General features: G+C 43.8%; 1 protein-coding gene across 1 annotated transcript in view; it reads right to left on the reverse strand.

The window, feature by feature from the left end:
* LOC120023487 (slit homolog 1 protein-like) overlaps positions 1–20,395 on the reverse strand; it is a 129,877-nt gene that overhangs the window by 24,324 nt on the left and 85,158 nt on the right. The window contains exons 14-27 of the mRNA XM_038967516.1: positions 18,322–18,485; positions 18,082–18,084; positions 17,813–17,836; positions 13,755–13,899; positions 13,601–13,675; positions 13,166–13,309; positions 12,628–12,771; positions 12,275–12,441; positions 11,653–11,785; positions 8,428–8,496; positions 6,006–6,077; positions 2,332–2,403; positions 1,713–1,784; positions 538–701 (exon numbers count right to left, since the gene is read on the reverse strand). Coding sequence (XP_038823444.1) covers positions 538–701; positions 1,713–1,784; positions 2,332–2,403; positions 6,006–6,077; positions 8,428–8,496; positions 11,653–11,785; positions 12,275–12,441; positions 12,628–12,771; positions 13,166–13,309; positions 13,601–13,675; positions 13,755–13,899; positions 17,813–17,836; positions 18,082–18,084; positions 18,322–18,485 — 1,448 coding nt within the window. The remainder of the gene's footprint in view (positions 1–537; positions 702–1,712; positions 1,785–2,331; positions 2,404–6,005; positions 6,078–8,427; positions 8,497–11,652; positions 11,786–12,274; positions 12,442–12,627; positions 12,772–13,165; positions 13,310–13,600; positions 13,676–13,754; positions 13,900–17,812; positions 17,837–18,081; positions 18,085–18,321; positions 18,486–20,395) is intronic.

Consider the following 20,395-nt stretch of genomic DNA (forward strand, 5'->3'; position numbering starts at 1 on the left):
GTGGTCCCTACTAGCTGACGACATCTTTCTGGGGTCCCTACTAGCTGACGACATCTTTCTGGGGTCCCTACTAGCTGACACCATCTTTCTGGGGTCCCTACTAGCTGACGCCATCTTTCTGGGGTCCCTACTAGCTGACGCCATCTTTCTGGGGTCCCTACTAGCTGACGCCATCTTTCTGGGGTCCCTACTAGCTGACGCCATCTTTCTGGGGTCCCTGCTAGCTGACGCCATCTTTCTGGGGTCCCTACTAGCTGACGCCATCTTTCTGGGGTCCCTACTAGCTGACGCCATCTTTCTGGGGTCCAATGAAAATAAGAAGAGATTACCTTTCACTCCTTTTCTATTGAGTCTCTCATTATTGGATTTTCTTTCCATTCCTCCTCCTGTACCTTTCTATTTTCTCACCCCTTCTATCGCCATCTTCTATCCCTTCTTTTACACTCCTTTAATCCATCTCTCTCTCTCCCATCTCTCCCTCTTCACCTTACAAAAGACAGTCCCTCCCTCCCTCCCTCCCTCCTCTCCTACTCTTACCCAGACATTCAAACTTGGTCTCAGGTGTGGTGAGCAGCAGTTTTCCCTCCATGCCCATTGGTCCGGCACAGCGGGCGATGCCAGGCTCCTTGTACCCACTCTTCACCCAGTCAGACAGCCAGCGCAGATGACAGTCACAGTACAGGGGGTTGGCACCGATTGCCCTGGGGGTTAGAGGTCAAAGATCCGGGTGGAAGGGTTAAGGTCAGTCGCTCAATGAATCAATCAGACTGACAGCCAATTAAGATGAAAGTCAGGTAGACAAGTACAGGCATGCTCTGAATGTGGTGTAATACTTCCAACTACCACAAGAGGGGGTCATCTTGCCTCAGAGCAGTCTCAAATACAGTTAAAGCTGCACTATGTAACTTTTTGGGCAATCTAATTGAAAGCAAGACTAAGAACCAGGAAATATAAAAGCAATTTCTGCATAGTGCACCTTTAAGTTCCATCACTTTAACATGAGAGACTGAATAGGAAGGGAATCAGAGCATTTCTGTTGAACGTTGTCATAGGAAAGCAACCTGTTCTGGGGGCAGTTCCTCCACATACAACACTATAATTAACCTCTGTAAGGATCTGCATCAAAAAAACAAAATGTTTCTATTCAGTGATGTTGAATGTATGGGAACCTCTGTACCAGCGCATGTTACAGTACATCAATGGAAATAGATGTGTTAGTATGTGAGGTAGAGTATTACATTAATAACCCAGGCAACCTGCTGTATCCCCTGTTCCTCTCTTTACTGTCAATACAAGGTCAACAGACATGGACCTCTGTAGTGACACGATCTCTCCCTCCCTTCCTTTCTCTCCTCCATCAATCCTTCACTCTGACCCTTTTAGCGTGTCCCAGACAGGTCACGCTTCATTGAACACACACACACACACACACACACACACACACACACACACACACACACACACACACACACACACACACACACACACACACACACACACACACACACACACACACACACACACACACACACACACACACACTCCCTCAGTCATGCGTGTCTTTATTGCCAATCCAATACCATGCCCTCTGACTGGGAAAGCACTTGACTCTGACACAGATAGGAGAGGGTGCAGGCGGTCACTGCTAAGCGTGCTGAGTGGGATAATGCGTAAACACACGGGACACACACACACAGGAAACACACACTCACAGGTGAGACAGGGAGGCCACATCACTGAAGATCCCCTCCAGTAGTTCAGAGATGTCGTTGCCATGAAGAGATCTGGGACAGAGAAACACAAAATATGTTATTATTAAGGCTGTGTGTGTGTGTGTGTGTGTGTGTGTGCGTGTGTGTGTGTGTGTGTGTGTGTGTGTGTAGTATGCGTGTGGTATGAGTGGGTGTGTGGGTGTGTGAGAGAGAGCGGGGGGGGGGGGGGGGGGGGGGGGGGGGGGGGGGGGTTCGGCCCTTACAGTAGTCAGAGAGCGTAGTCCAGCCAGGGCCAGAGGAGGGATGCAGCGTAGAGAGTTGTAACTCAGGTGTGTGTGTGTGAGAGAGAGCGGGGGTGGGGGGGGGGGGTGGGTCGGCCCTTACAGTAGTCAGAGAGCGTAGTCCAGCCAGGGCCAGAGGAGGGATGCAGCGTAGAAAGTTGTAACTCAGGTGTGTGTGGGTGTGTGAGAGAGAGCGAGGGGGGGGGGGGGTCGGCCCTTACAGTAGTCAGAGGGCGTAGTCCAGCCAGGGCTAGAGGAGGGATGATGCAGCGTAGAGAGTTGTAACTCAGGTGTGTGTGGGTGTGTGAGAGAGAGCGGGGGGGGGGGTCGGCCCTTACAGTAGTCTGAGAGAGCGTAGTCCAGCCAGGGCCAGAGGAGGGATGCAGCGTAGAGAGTTGTAACTCAGGATGCTGGAACACAAGAACACAGTCAGGAGAAGAACAGACAGAGACACTTATTACATGAGGAACATTCTACAGTTCTAATATGACATTCTATGACAGTACACTAGTCTAGATACAGTGTGAGGATGATGAACGTTCTAATATGACATTCTATGACAGTACACTAGTCTAGATACAGTGTGAGGATGAGGAACATTCTACAGTTCTAATATGACATTCTATGACAGTACACGAGTCTAGATACAGTGTGAGGATGATGAACGTTCTAATATGACATTCTATGACAGTACACTAGTCTAGATACAGTGTGAGGATGAGGAACATTCTACAGTTCTAATATAACATTCTATGACAGTACACTAGTCTAGATACAGTGTGAAGATGAGGAACATTCTACAGTTCTAATATGACATTCTATGACAGTACACTAGTCTAGATACAGTGTGAGGATGAGGAACATTCTACAGTTCTAATATAACATTCTATGACAGTACACTAGTCTAGATACAGTGTGAGGATGATGAACATTCTACAGTTCTAATATGACATTCTATGACAGTACACTAGTCTAGATACAGTGTGAGGATGATGAACATTCTACAGTTCTAATATGACATTCTATGACAGTACACTAGTCTAGATACAGTGTGAGGATGATGAACGTTCTAATATGACATTCTATGACAGTACACTAGTCTAGATACAGTGTGAGGATGAGGAACATTCTACAGTTCTAATATGACATTCTATGACAGTACACTAGTCTAGATAGTGTGAGGATGATGAACATTCTACAGTTCTAATATGACATTCTATGACAGTACACTAGTCTAGATACAGTGTGAGGATGATGAACATTCTACAGTTCTAATATGACATTCTATGACAGTACACTAGTCTAGATACAGTGTGAGGATGATGAACATTCTACAGTTCTAATATGACATTCTATGACAGTACACTAGTCTAGATACAGTGTGAGGATGATGAACATTCTACAGTTCTAATATGACATTCTATGACAGTACACTAGTCTAGATACAGTGTGAGGATGATGAACATTCTACAGTTCTAATGACATTCTATGACAGTACACTAGTCTAGATGCAGTGTGAGGATGATGAACATTCTACAGTTCTAATATGACATTCTATGACAGTACACTAGTCTAGATACAGTGTGAAGATGATGAACATTCTAAAGTTCTAATATGACATTCTATGACAGTACACTAGTCTAGACACAGTGTGAGGATGATGAACATTCTACAGTTCTAATATGACATTCTATGACAGTACACTAGTCTAGATACAGTGTGAAGATGATGAACATTCTACAGTTCTAATATGACATTCTATGACAGTACACTAGTCTAGATACAGTGTGAGGATGATGAACATTCTACAGTTCTAATATGACATTCTATGACAGTACACTAGTCTAGATACAGTGTGAGGATGATGAACGTTCTAATATGACATTCTATGACAGTACACTAGTCTAGATGCAGTGTGAGGATGATGAACATTCTACAGTTCTAATATAACATTCTATGACAGTACACTAGTCTAGATACAGTGTGAGGATGATGAACGTTCTAATATGACATTCTATGACAGTACACTAGTCTAGATACAGTGTGAGGATGAGGAACATTCTACAGTTCTAATATGACATTCTATGACAGTACACTAGTCTAGATAGTGTGAGGATGATGAACATTCTACAGTTCTAATATGACATTCTATGACAGTACACTAGTCTAGATACAGTGTGAGGATGATGAACATTCTACAGTTCTAATATGACATTCTATGACAGTACACTAGTCTAGATACAGTGTGAGGATGATGAACATTCTACAGTTCTAATATGACATTCTATGACAGTACACTAGTCTAGATACAGTGTGAGGATGATGAACATTCTACAGTTCTAATATGACATTCTATGACAGTACACTAGTCTAGATACAGTGTGAGGATGATGAACATTCTACAGTTCTAATGACATTCTATGACAGTACACTAGTCTAGATGCAGTGTGAGGATGATGAACATTCTAAAGTTCTAATATGACATTCTATGACAGTACACTAGTCTAGATACAGTGTGAAGATGATGAACATTCTAAAGTTCTAATATGACATTCTATGACAGTACACTAGTCTAGACACAGTGTGAGGATGAGGAACATTCTACAGTTCTAATATGACATTCTATGACAGTACACTAGTCTAGATACAGTGTGAAGATGATGAACATTCTACAGTTCTAATATGACATTCTATGACAGTACACTAGTCTAGATACAGTGTGAGGATGATGAACATTCTACAGTTCTAATATGACATTCTATGACAGTACACTAGTCTAGATACAGTGTGAGGATGATGAACGTTCTAATATGACATTCTATGACAGTACACTAGTCTAGATACAGTGTGAAGATGATGAACATTCTACAGTTCTAATATGACATTCTATGACAGTACACTAGTCTAGATACAGTGTGAGGATGATGAACATTCTACAGTTCTAATATGACATTCTATGACAGTACACTAGTCTAGATACAGTGTGAGGATGATGAACATTCTACAGTTCTAATATGACATTCTATGACAGTACACTAGTCTAGATACAGTGTGAGGATGATGAACATTCTACAGTTCTAATATGACATTCTATGACAGTACACTAGTCTAGATACAGTGTGAGGATGATGAACATTCTACAGTTCTAATATGACATTCTATGACAGTACACTAGTCTAGATACAGTGTGAAGATGATGAACATTCTACAGTTCTAATATGACATTCTATGACAGTACACTAGTCTAGATACAGTGTGAGGATGATGAACATTCTACAGTTCTAATATGACATTCTATGACAGTACACTAGTCTAGATACAGTGTGAGGATGATGAACATTCTACAGTTCTAATATGACATTCTATGACAGTACACTAGTCTAGATACAGTGTGAGGATGATGAACATTCTACAGTTCTAATATGACATTCTATGACAGTACACTAGTCTAGACACAGTGTGAGGATGATGAACATTCTACAGTTCTAATATGACATTCTATGACAGTACACTAGTCTAGATACAGTGTGAGGATGATGAACATTCTACAGTTCTAATATGACATTCTATGACAGTACACTAGTCTAGATACAGTGTGAGGATGATGAACATTCTACAGTTCTAATATGACATTCTATGACAGTACACTAGTCTAGACACAGTGTGAGGATGATGAACATTCTACAGTTCTAATATAACATTCTATGACAGTACACTAGTCTAGATACAGTGTGAGGATGATGAACATTCTACAGTTCTAATATGACATTCTATGACAGTGCACTAGTCTAGATGCAGTGTGAGGATGATGAACATGAGAAGTATTTTCAAAAGAATACATGTACTGTTGTTTGTCTTCAGATAATTTTCTTTTGAATATTTCTCGTGTGGGTTTGTTTTTCCCTGTGTGTGTGTGTGTGTGTGTGTGTGTGTGTGTGTGTGTGTGTGTGTGTGTGTGTGTGTGTGTGTGTGTGTGTGTGTGTGTGTGTGTGTGTGTGTGTGTGTAACTCACAGGGTGGTGAGCTGGCTCATATTGGAGAAGGAGGAGTCAGACAGGGAGCTGATTCTGTTGTTACTCAGATCTCTGGAACAACAAGGGTTCAAAACGATCACTACTTAAACAGAATTACTTTATATTATCTACAGGTATCCAGTTAGATCCACATAGTGCCTTTTGGAAAGTATTCAGACCCCTTAACTTTTTCCACATTTTGTTACGTTAAAGACGTATTCTAAAATTGGTTAAATATATATATATATTCCTCAGCAATCTACACACAATACCCTGTGATGACAAAATGAAAATGGTTAAAAAAATATATATATCTAATTATATTTAAAAAATATTTAAAAAAAACGTATTTACATAAGTATTCAGACCCTTTGCTATGAGACTCCAAATAGAGCTCAGCTGCATCCTGTTTTCACTGATCATCCTTGTTTCTACAACTTGAAGGGAGTTCACATGTGGTAAATTCAATTGATTGGACATGATTTGGAAAGGCATACACCTGTCTATATAAGGTCCCACAGTTGACAGTGCACGTCAGAGCAAAAACCAAGCTATGAGGTTGAAGGAATTGTCCGTAGAGCTCCGAGACAGGATTGTGTTGAGGCACAGATCTGGGGGAGGGTACCAAAAAATGTCTGCAGCATTGAAGGTCCCCAAGAACACAGCGGCCTCCATTATTAAATGGAAGAAGTTTGGAACCACCAAGACTCTTCCTAGAGCTGGCCGCCTGGCCAAACTGAGCAATCGGGGGAGAAGGGCCTTGGTCAGAGAGGTGACCAAGAACCCGATGGTCACTCTGACAGAGCTCCAGAGTTCTTCTGTGGAGATGGGAGAATCTTCCAGAAGGATAACCATCTCTGCAGTAACATGAGAAACAAGATTCTTTGGTCTGATGAAACCAAGATTGAACTCTTCGGCCTGAATGCCAAGCATCACATCTGGAGGAAACCTGGCACCATCCCTACGGTGAAGCATGGTGGTGGCAGCATCATGCTGTGGGGATGTTTTTCAGTGGTAGGGACTGGGAGACTAGTCAGGATCGAGGGAAAGGTGTACGGAGCCAAGTACAGAGAGATCTTTGATGAAAACCTGCTCCAGAGCGCTCAGGACCTCAGACTGGGGCGATAGTTCACCTTCCAACAGGACAATGACCCTAAGCACACAACCAAGACAACGCAGGAGTGGCTTCGGGAAAAGTCTCTGAATGTCCTTGAGTGGCCCAGGACTTGAACCCGATCATACATCTCTGGAGAGACCTGAAAATAGCTGTGCAGCAACGCTCCCCATCCAACCTGACAGAGCTTGAGAGGATCTGCAGAGAGGAATGGGAGAAACTCCCCAAATACATACCCAAAAAGACTGGAGGCTGTAATCGCTGCCAAAGGTGTTTCAAAGTACTCTGAATACTTATGGACATTTGATATTTCCGTTTTTTGCTTTGTCATTTTGGGGGTATTGTGTCTAGATTGATGAGGGAAAAAACTATTTAATCCATTTTAAAATAAGGCTGTAACATAACAAAATGTGGAAAAAGTCAAGGGGTCTGAATACCTTCAGAATGCACTGTAGTCTGTGTCCCAATTAAATGGCATCCTATTCCCTTTATAGGGCACTACTTTTGACCAGAGCCTGGGCCATTGTCAAAAGTAGTGCACTACATAGGGAATGGGCTGCCATCTGAGACGTAGCCATCCTGTTAATGCAGTTGAATACCCATCAGACACACAGCAACAACCCCTCCTCCTACACACTTCATATCCCATCTCAACAGAATAAAGGCTTTTTGTGTCAAATGGAGGTGTTAAGAGAATAACCATTAACCCACACTAGTCTATCAGAGGGAGCTATGAGCTGGTGTATCGTGGATTGGATAATGCTGTTGTCGACTGGAGTGGAGTCAAGTGCAGAGCAGGCTCCATATCGCCACCTGGTGGTCATGGTTACAGATTGGACTGTAGAGAAACCACTAGAACAGTCCTGGTCCTAGACAGCTACATTGTGTACATGTTTTTGTTCCAGCACAGCTCTAAAACAACCGGTTAAGCTAATGAAGGTCTGTTGTGGTGGGTTGTAACAGAAACCGGTACACTCTGTAGGGACCAGGACCAGGACCATGGTTGGTGACCACTAGGGCACAGTACATTGTTGTACAGTACAGTATCGGTGAGAGGATCAGTAATGAGGAACTAAGCCCAGGCACACCACTGACCATGCAGTAACAGACACAGTAACAGACAGTAATGGTTAACTCACACCAGACACCCTAACAGACACCCTAACATACAGTAATGGTTCACTCACAACAGACACACTAGCAGACACACCAACAGACACAGTAACAGACAGTAATGGTAAACTCACACCAGACACTCACATCAGACACCGTAACAGACACCCTAACATACAGTAATGGTTAACTCACACCAGCTGCAGGTGTTTGAAGGTGGACAGTTCTCTGGGCACCATGCTGAACTGGTTCCCATCCAGATAGCTGAGAGGAAGAGGAGGACACTGTGGTTAAACAAAGTAAATAAGTTATACCAGCTATTAGTCAGTAAGCCTTGTCCTAGCCAGAACAGACTATAGGGTTATACCTACCTATTAGTCAGTAAGTCAGTAAGCCTTGTCCTAGCCAGAACAGACTATAGGGTTATACCTACCTATTAGTCAGTAAGCCTTGTTCTAGCCAGAACAGACTATAGGGTTATACCTACCTATTAGTCAGTAAGCCTTGTCCTAGCCAGAACATACTATAGGGTTATACCTACCTATTAGTCAGTAAGTCAGTAAGCCTTGTCCTAGCCAGAACAGACTATACCTACCTATTAGTCAGTAAGCCTTGTCCTAGTCAGAACAGCCTATAGGGTTATACCTACCTATTAGTCAGTAAGCCTTGTCCTAGTCAGAACAGACTATAGGGTTATACCTACCTATTAGTCAGTAAGCCTTGTCCTAGCCAGAACAGACTATACCTACCTATTAGTCAGTAAGCCTTGTCCTAGCCAGAACAGCCTATAGGGTTATACCTACCTATTAGTCAGTAAGCCTTGTCCTAGTCAGAACAGACTATAGGGTTATACCTACCTATTAGTCAGTGAGCCTTGTCCTAGCCAGAACAGACTATAGGGTTATACCTACCTATTAGTCAGTAAGCCTTGTCCTAGCCAGAACAGACTATACCTACCTATTAGTCAGTAAGCCTTGTCCTAGCCAGAACAGACTATAGGGTTATACCTACCTATTAGTCAGTAAGCCTTGTCCTAGCCAGAACAGACTATAGGGTTATACCTACCTATTAGTCAGTAAGCCTTGTCCTAGCCAGAACAGACTATAGGGTTATACCTACCTATTAGTCAGTAAGCCTTGTCCTAGTCAGAACAGCCTATAGGGTTATACCTACCTATTAGTCAGTAAGCCTTGTCCTAGCCAGAACAGCCTATAGGGTTATACCTACCTATTAGTCAGTAAGCCTTGTCCTAGCCAGAACAGACTATAGGGTTATACCTACCTATTAGTCAGTAAAAGCCTTGTCCTAGCCAGAACAGACTATAGGGTTATACCTACCTATTAGTCAGTAAGCCTTGTCCTAGCCAGAACAGACTATAGGGTTATACCTACCTATTAGTCAGTATGTCAGTAAGCCTTGTCCTAGCCAGAACAGACTATAGGGTTATACCTACCTATTAGTCAGTAAGCCTTGTCCTAGCCAGAACAGCCTATAGGGTTATACCTACCTATTAGTCAGTAAGCCTTGTCCTAGCCAGAACAGACTATAGGGTTATACCTACCTATTAGTCAGTAAGCCTTGTCCTAGTCAGAACAGACTATAGGGTTATACCTACCTATTAGTCAGTAAGCCTTGTCCTAGCCAGAACAGCCTATAGGGTTATACCTACCTATTAGTCAGAAAGCCTTGTCCTAGCCAGAACAGCCTATAGGGTTATACCTACCTATTAGTCAGTAAGCCTTGTCCTAGCCAGAACAGACTATACCTACCTATTAGTCAGTATGTCAGTAAGCCTTGTCCTAGCCAGAACAGACTATAGGGTTATACCTACCTATTAGTCAGTAAGCCTTGTCCTAGTCAGAACAGACTATAGGGTTATACCTACCTATTAGTCAGAAAGCCTTGTCCTAGCCAGAACAGACTATAGGGTTATACCTACCTATTAGTCAGTAAGCCTTGTCCTAGTCAGAACAGACTATAGGGTTATACCTACCTATTAGTCAGTAAGCCTTGTCCTAGCCAGAACAGACTATAGGGTTATACCTACCTATTAGTCAGTAAGCCTTGTCCTAGCCAGAACAGACTATAGGGTTATACCTACCTATTAGTCAGTAAGCCTTGTCCTAGCCAGAACAGCCTATAGGGTTATACCTACCTATTAGTCAGTAAGCCTTGTCCTAGCCAGAACAGCCTATAGGGTTATACCTACCTATTAGTCAGTAAGCCTTGTCCTAGCCAGAACAGACTATAGGGTTATACCTACCTATTAGTCAGTAAGCCTTGTCCTAGCCAGAACAGCCTATAGGGTTATACCTACCTATTAGTCAGTAAGTCTTGTCCTAGCCAGAACAGCCTATAGGGTTATACCTACCTATTAGTCAGTAAGCCTTGTCCTAGTCAGAACAGACTATAGGGTTATACCTACCTATTAGTCAGTAAGCCTTGTCCTAGCCAGAACAGCCTATAGGGTTATACCTACCTATTAGTCAGTAAGCCTTGTCCTAGCCAGAACAGCATATAGGGTTATACCTACCTATTAGTCAGTAAGCCTTGTCCTAGCCAGAACAGACTATAGGGTTATACCTACCTATTAGTCAGTAAGCCTTGTCCTAGCCAGAACAGACTATAGGGTTATACCTACCTATTAGTCAGTAAGCCTTGTCCTAGTCAGAACAGACTATAGGGTTATACCTACCTATTAGTCAGTAAGCCTTGTCCTAGCCAGAACAGCCTATAGGGTTATACCTACCTATTAGTCAGTAAGCCTTGTCCTAGCCAGAACAGCCTATAGGGTTATACCTACCTATTAGTCAGTAAGCCTTGTCCTAGTCAGAACAGACTATAGGGTTATACCTACCTATTAGTCAGTAAGCCTTGTCCTAGCCAGAACAGACTATACCTACCTATTAGTCAGTAAGCCTTGTCCTAGCCAGAACAGCCTATAGGGTTATACCTACCTATTAGTCAGTAAGCCTTGTCCTAGCCAGAACAGACTATACCTACCTATTAGTCAGTAAGCCTTGTCCTAGCCAGAACAGACTATAGGGTTATACCTACCTATTAGTCAGTAAGCCTTGTCCTAGCCAGAACAGACTATACCTACCTATTAGTCAGTAAGCCTTGTCCTAGCCAGAACAGACTATAGGGTTATACCTACCTATTAGTCAGTAAGCCTTGTCCTAGCTAGAACAGACTATACCTACCTATTAGTCAGTAAGCCTTGTCCTAGCCAGAACAGACTATAGGGTTATACCTACCTATTAGTCAGGTAATACGTTATATAACTAAGTGCTAACTGGTGAACTGAGCATGTAAGAAAAGTGTACTGCAGATCTCTAAGCCCTAACCCCTAGCACCCTTCCCTTTGTCTCCTGCCCCTTTACCCTTACCCCTGACCTCTAACCCCAGTCTGTGACTTACAGTTCAGTGACGTTGCGGGGCAACCCCTTGGGCAGGGCCTGGAGGTGTTTGTTACTACAGCGGACCACCGTCTCCGTACAGGTACACTCACTGGGACACTGAGGACGAGCTGCACAGCTACTCTCCTCCAACACTGCACCTGGGAGAGACGGGAGACTATTTACAAACTGAATACACTTATATCACATTCGTTCAAATATGTTTTATTGAACACACACAAGGATGGTGTATAGGTATAAAAGACAAGTATGCAATTCTTATCTAAACATAAAAGAGCAGACAGAAACAACAAGACCCAGAGTTCTGGGTCCAAAACAAATAATACAGAACACGACATACAGAACCAGGACAGGTAGAAAGAAAGAGGGTAGATGTCCCCCCCCCCCCCGTATCCCCCCCAACTGCTCGGGTGCCGGGGCAAGCACATGCAGCCCAAAGGTAGATTCAAATATTACAATTGAGAGTGCGTTAAAATGTTCAAATTCACAGCACCGACTGGTCCAAGTAAGAGAGGAAAGGCTGACAGATTTTATCAAATCACTTTCGATCAATTATAAAATCTCTATGTGTCCTTGTGTGAGATGTGTGTTTCTGCGTGAGTCCGTGTGTGTGTGTGTTGTACCGTCGTCGCAGCGGAAGTCTGGTGCTGCTACGTCCTGTAGTGGGATCTCTCTGAGGAAGGAGGGGCTCTGGCAGCGAGGGTTCCCCGTTACGATTCGTCTAGAACGAAGCCACGCCCCCAACCACGCCAGACGACAGTCACAGTTAAACGGGTTGGCCAACAGGTTCCTGAGGGAGAGAGCGGGAGGGAGGAAGAGAGGAGGGAAGATAGAGAGGTGGGGGGAGAGAGAGAGGTGAGGGGGGGGAGATGGGGGAGGGGGGGGGAAAGAGAGCGAGAGAGAGAAAGAGAGAGTCAGTCAGTCTATAACAGAGTTCTAAAACTCTTCCAGGATGATTTGTGTATGTGTGTCTTACAGTGTAGAGAGGTTGGGCAGTGTGTCGAAGGCCCCAGGCATTATGGTGTGGAGCTGGTTGTCATAGAGAGACAACAGGCGGACGTTGGTCAGACCAGTGAAGCTGCCGTTATGGATACAGCTGATACGGTTGTTCCTCAACATCCTACAACACACAGATCGACACAGAGACACTGTAGTCTATGCTGAAGACAGCATTTTATATTGATGACGACAAATATCCTTCAAGACTTTTGGGTTGACCAGTTTCATTATTGCAATAATTAAATTGATATTAAATAAAGATGATCGTTTGAAGAAATTACAAAGTCTCTCTCAGTGTGAATTTCCACGACAAATAGCAATAAGGCACATCGGGGGTGGCCAGAAGAGGACTGGCCACCCCTCAGAGCCTGGTTCCTCTCTAGGTTTCTTCCAAGGTTCCTGCCTTTCCAGGGAGTTTTTCCTAGCCACCGTGTGATTGATTGATGATAATAATGGACATGATGCTGATAATAATAATGAAGATGATGATAATAATGAGGAAGGTGCTAACTCACAGCATGCGGAGGCCGCCCATGCCCCTGAACATAGTCCCTCTGACAGAGTCCAGGTGATTGGCTGTCAGGTGGAGCTCCACAACAGACCCCGCCCCCTCAAACACTCCGTCCTCGATCTCTGAGATCTTGTTGTTGCTAAAGTTACTGAAAAACACAGATTATGCTTGTTACAAACAACAAACAAATGGTCAACTGAATTATCCAATAACGTACAAGACAAGTTGACTTTTATGGTTACTAATGAATAGATATGAATTCTTTTAGATATTGGTTTGAAATATTATACCTTGTTACACCTCATCAGCAGTTACAGTATGTTTATTCATTATATTATTATTATTAAAATGTTTATGAATAAATGTGATTAACTAATACCCCCAAAAATCAACAATGGTGGTTAACTTAACACTTCAGAAGTAAATTGAGAGAGCGTACATTTTCTTGAGCTGAGAGAGGGTCTTGAAGACGCCGGTGGCTTCCAGCACTGAGATGTCATTGTTGTTGAGACGCCTGAGACAGGAGGAGAAAACCGTCAGAGAACAGACAGAAAGCAGCAATAGACAACATTATACTGTGTGTGTGTCCTTACAGCTCGGTGGTAGAGGCAGGTAGGTGTTGGGGGAAGTTGGTGAGACGGAGGTTAGAGCAGTCCACTACGTTAGCTTCACAGCGACACTTAGCAGGACACACCGGCTTACTGTTACACTCATTATTCAGACGGGTGTCTTCTGTACCTGGACACATTCAACACACCGTATTATCACAAAGAACACACCGTATTATCACATAGAACACACCGTATTATCACATAGAACACACCGTATTATCACATAGAACACACCGTATTATCACATAGAACACACCGCATTATCACATAGAACACACCGCATTATCACATAGAACACACCGCATTATCACATAGAACACACCGCATTATCACATAGAACACACCGTATTATCACATAGAACACACCGTATTATCACATAGAACACACCGTATTATCACATAGAACACACCGTATTATCACATAGAACACACCGCATTATCACATAGAACACACCGTATTATCACATAGAACACACCGTATTATCACATAGAACACACTGTATTATCACATAGAACACACTGTATTATCACATAGAACACACCGTATTATTACATAGAACACACCGTATTATCACATAGAACACACCGTATTATCACATAGAACACACCGTATTATCACATAGAACACACCGTATTATCACATAGAACACACCGTATTATCACATAGAACACACCGTATTATCACATAGAACACACCGCATTATCACATAGAACACACCGCATTATCACATAGAACACACCGCATTATCACATAGAACACACCGCATTATCACATAGAACACACCGTATTATCACATAGAACACACCGTATTATCACATAGAACACACCGTATTATCACATAGAACACACCGTATTATCACATAGAACACACCGCATTATCACATAGAACACACCGTATTATCACATAGAACACACCGCATTATCACATAGAACACACCGTATTATCACATAGAACACACCGTATTATCACATAGAACACACTGTATTATCACATAGAACACACCGTATTATTACATAGAACACACCGTATTATCACATAGAACACACCGTATTATCACATAGAACACACTGTATTATCACATAGAACACACTGTATTATCACATAGAACACACTGTATTATCACATAGAACACACTGTATTATCACATAGAACACACTGTATTTTCACATAGAACACACTGTATTATCACATAGAACACACCGTATTTTCACATAGAACACACCGTATTATCACATAGAACACACCGTATAATCACATAGAACACACTGTATTTTCACATAGAACACACCGTATTATCACATAGAACACACTGTATTTTCACATAGAACACACCGTATAATCACATAGAACACACCGTATTTTCACATAGAACACACTGTATTATCACATAGAACACACCGTATTATCACATAGAACACACCGTGTTATCACAAAGAACACACCGCATTATCACATAGAACACACCGTATTATCACATAGAACACACTGTATTTTTACATAGAACACACTGTATTATCACATAGAACACACCGTATTATCACATAGAACACACTGTATTTTCACATAGAACACACTGTATTATCACAAAGAACACACTGTATTATCACATAGAACACACTGTATTATTACATAGAACAATTGCGTCCTCCAAACCCAACCAAGCCGCACTGCTTTTTGACACAACACACATCCATCCCGGAAGCCAGCCGCACCAATGTGTCGGAGGAAACACCGTACACCTAGCGACCTGGTCAGCGTGCACTGCGCCCGGCCCGCCACAGGAGTCGCTAGTGCGCGATGAGACAAGCATATCCCTGCCGGCCAAACCCTCCCTAACCCGGCTGGGCCAATTGTGCGTCGCCCAATGAGCCTCCTGCTCGCGGCCGGCTGCGGCAGAGCCTGGACTCGAACCTAGAATCTCTGGTGGCACAGCTAGCACTGCGATAGAGTGCCTTAGACCACTGCGCCACCCAGGAGGCCCCATCACTGACATTTTCAACCTCTCCTTGTCTGAGTCTGTAATACCAACATGTTTTAAGCAGACCACCATAGTGCCTGTGCCCAAGAACACTAAGGTAACCTGCCTAAATGACGTTCGCCCCATAGCACTCATGTCGGTAGCCATGAAGTGCTTTGAAAGGCTGGTCATGACTCACATAACACCATCATCCCAGAAACCCTAGACCCACTCCAATTTGCATACCGCCCAAACAGATCCACAGATGACACAATCTCAGTCACACTCCACACTGCCCTCTCCCACCTGGACAAAAGGAACACCATTGTGAGAATGCTGTTCATTGACTACAGCTCAGCATTCAACACCATAGTGCCCACGAAGCTCATCACTAAGCTAAGGACCCTGGGACTAAACACCTCCCTCTGCAACTGGATCATGGACTTCCTGACGGGCCGCCCCCAGGTGGTAAGGATAGGTAACAAGACATCCGCCACGCTGACCCTCAACACAGGGGCCCCTCAGGGGTGCGTGCTCAGTCCCCTCCTGTACTCCCTGTTCACTCATGACTGCACGGCCAGCCACGACTCCAACACCATCATTAAGTTTACCGATGACACAACAGTGGTAGGACTGATCACCGACAACGACGAGACGGCCTATAGGGAGGAGTTCAGAGACCTGGCAGTGTGGTGCCAGGACAACAACCTCTCCCTCAATGTGATCAAGACAAAGGAGATGATTGTGGACTACAGGAATAAGAGAACTGAGCATGCCTCCATTCTCATCGATGGGGCTGTAGTGGAGCAGGTTGAGGGCTTCAAGTTCCTTGGTGTCCACATCACCAACAAACTAACATGGTCCAAACACACCAAGACAGTCGTGAAAAGGGCACAACAAAACCTATTCCCCTTCAGGAGACTGAAAAGATTTGGCATGGGTTCTAAGATCCTCAAAAGGTTCTACAGCTGTACCATTGAAAGCATCCTGACTGGTTGCATCACTGCCTGGTATGCCAACTGCTCAGCCTCCGACCGCAAGGCACTACAGAAGGTAGTGCGAATAGCCCAGTACATCACTGGGGCTAAGCTGCCTGCCATCCAGGACCTCTATAACAAGCGGTGTCAGAGGAAGGCCCTAAAAATTGTCAAAGACTCCAGCCACCCTAGTCATAGAGTGTTCTCACTGCTACCGCACGGTAAGCGGTACCGGAGCACCACATCTAGGTCCAAGAGGCTTCTAAACAGCTTCTACCCCCAAGCCATAAGACTCCTGAACATCTAATCAAATGGCTACCCAGACTATTTGCATTGCCCCGACCCCCACCCCCTACCCCCTCTTTTACACTGCTGCTAGTCTCTGTTGTTATCATCTATGCATAGTCACTTTAATTACTCTACCTACATGTACATATTACCTCAACTAACCGGTACCCCCCTGTATAGTCTCGCTATTGTTATTTTACTGCTGCTCTTTAATGACTTGTTACTTTAATTTCTTATCCGTATTTTTTTCAACTGCATTGTTGGTTAGGGGCTCGTAAGTTAGCATTTCACTGTAAGGTCTACTACACCTGTTGTATTCGGCGCATGTGACTAGTAAAATTTGATTTGATCACGTAGAACACACTGTATGATCAAATAGAACATACTGTCTTTACATATACTGTACAACACACATAGAATTAGGATTGCAAATGTCTGGTAACTTTCACAAATTTCCCAAGTTTTCCAGAAACCCAAGTGAAATGTTACTGGAATCAGGAGGAGGGAATCAGGAGGAGGGAATCAGGAGGAGGGAATCAGGAGGAGGAAATCAGGAGGAGGGAATCAGAAGGAAACTTGGGAATTTAGGGAAAGTTCCCGTAACTTTGCAACCCTACATAGAACACAGTATAGTATTTCCAGTTACGGTTTAGCGTCCAACATGGACACAACACAGAGGTCACAGTTCATTTGACATGTTCTACACGTCACACATGAGTCCAATGTGCAGGACAGATACCGATGTACAGTATAATATACTACAGTATGTATATACAGAAGTACATATACGGATATGTAGAACTAACACACACGTACCTGGGATGTGGTACTGCTCCTTAGCTACCATGGAAACAGAAAAACAAGTTAAGTTGATTGACAGTTTAAGGAGGATGGCATCAGCATATAGAATATTCATATATACTGTAGAATGCAGTAGCTTTGTGATTTGTCAAATATTTGTTTTCCTACTCTAAGATAGATATATCTATATCTCTGATGAATAAGAAAGCAGTAGCTCCTGGCCCTGTAACGTCATGGTTTAACATAACTCTATGTAATGCCTTATAACCTGTCATAACCTGTACCAGCTCTAAAGCACACAGATCAAGGATCCGTTACTGGTTTCACTAGAGCTGGTTTGGCAGATAACGCTGGCAGATAACGCTGGCAGATAACGCTGGCAGATAACGCTGGCAGATAAGTCTGGCAAATGAAGTGAAAGAGTGCTGTGACGGGCATAAGTTGGAACAAAGTGATGTAGCTAGACACACAAACACACACACACACACAGTCAGATGACCACAGACAGACAGACACACACACACCAGAGCAGCGGAACTTCTTGCTCTTGATTTGCCCGATGCGTTTGTTGGCCAGTCTGCGTGGGCTGGCACAGCGGGCACCGCTGGTCTCTATGGGGTTGGACCTCAGGTAGTCTGCCAGCCATTTCAGGTTACAGTCACACACAAATGGGTTCTGAGCCAGGTGACTAGGAGGAGAGAGGGGTCAGAGGTCAGGTTTTAAAAGAATATGGAGGGCCCAACCACTTCTGGTTTTGTTTCTACCTGGTAGTTAATTGATTACAGTTCCTGGAGGCCCCAACCACTTCTGGTTTTGTTTCTACCTGGCCGTTAATTGATTCCAGGTCCTGGACTCCCCAAACACTCCTGGTTTTGTTTCTACCTGGTAGTTAATTGATACCTGGTCCTGGACTCCCCAAACACTCCTGGTTTTGTTTCTACCTGGTAGTTAATTGATTCCAGGTCCTGGACTCCCCAAACACTCCTGGTTTTGTTTCTACCTGGCCGTTAATTGATTCCAGGTCCTGGACTCCCCAAACACTCCTGGTTTTGTTTCTACCTGGCCGTTAATTGATTCCAGGTCCTGGACTCCCCAAACACTCCTGGTTTTGTTTCTACCTGGCCGTTAATTGATTCCTGGTCCTGGACTCCCCAAACACTCCTGGTTTTGTTTCTACCTGGCCGTTAATTGATTCCAGGTCCTGGACTCCCCAAACACTCCTGGTTTTGTTTCTACCTGGTAGTTAATTGATTCCAGGTCCTGGACTCCCCAAACACTCCTGGTTTTGTTTCTACCTGGTAGTTAATTGATTCCAGGTCCTGGACTCCCCAAACACTCCTGGTTTTGTTTCTACCTGGTAGTTAATTGATTCCAGGTCCTGGACTCCCCAAACACTCCTGGTTTTGTTTCTACCTGGTAGTTAATTGATTCCAGGTCCTGGACTCCCCAAACACTCCTGGTTTTGTTTCTACCTGGCCGTTAATTGATTCCAGGTCCTGGACTCCCCAAACACTCCTGGTTTTGTTTCTACCTGGTAGTTAATTGATTCCAGGTCCTGGACTCCCCAAACACTCCTGGTTTTGTTTCTACCTGGTAGTTAATTGATTCCTGGTCCTGGACTCCCCAAACACTCCTGGTTTTGTTTCTACCTGGCCGTTAATTTATTCCAGGTCCTGGACTCCCCAAACACTTCAGGTTTTGTTTATACCTGGTAGTTAATTGATTCCAGGTCCTGGACTCCCCAAACACTCCTGGTTTCGTTCCTACTTGGTAGTTAATTGATTACAGTTCCTGGACTCCCCAAACACTCCTGGTTTTGTTTCTACCTGGCCGTTAATTGATTCCAGGTCCTGGACTCCCCAAACACTCCTGGTTTTGTTTCTACCTGGCCGTTAATTGATTCCTGGTCCTGGACTCCCCAAACACTCCTGGTTTTGTTTCTACCTGGTAGTTAATTGATTCCAGGTCCTGGACTCCCCAAACACTCCTGGTTTTGTTTCTACCTGGCCGTTAATTGATTCCAGGTCCCGGAGGGTGTAAACACTTCTGGTTTTGTTTATACCTGGCCGTTAATTGATTCCAGGTCCTGGACTCCCCAAACACTTCAGGTTTTGTTTATACCTGGTAGTTAATTGATTCCAGGTCCTGGACTCCCCAAACACTCCTGGTTTTGTTTCTACCTGGCCGTTAATTGATTCCAGGTCCCGGAGGGTGTAAACACTTCTGGTTTTGTTTATACCTGGCCGTTAATTGATTCCAGGTCCCGGAGGGTGTAAACACTTCCGGTTTGGTTTCTACCTAGTAGATAATTGCACTCACCCGGTGTCCCAGGTCTGAATTAGTCCCTTATTACAAGGAGAGGATGAAAAGCAGAAGTGTTTGGGCCCTCCAGAACCGCCATTGAACAGACCTGCAATGACGTAGTCATAATACTATATGGATGTGAAGACTTCATCTATATGTAGGATTGAACATGTATGTATGCCTGTTTGGGTATTGTATTTGACAGTACACCTATGCGTCCGTCCGTCCGTCCGTGTGTGTGTGAGAGAGAGAGCCTCACAGTGTCTGTATACTGTGAAGGTGTGTGTGTGAGAC

This window comes from Salvelinus namaycush, chromosome 2 (assembly GCF_016432855.1).
Source record: "Salvelinus namaycush isolate Seneca chromosome 2, SaNama_1.0, whole genome shotgun sequence".
In the NCBI taxonomy this organism is placed as follows: domain Eukaryota; kingdom Metazoa; phylum Chordata; class Actinopteri; order Salmoniformes; family Salmonidae; genus Salvelinus; species Salvelinus namaycush.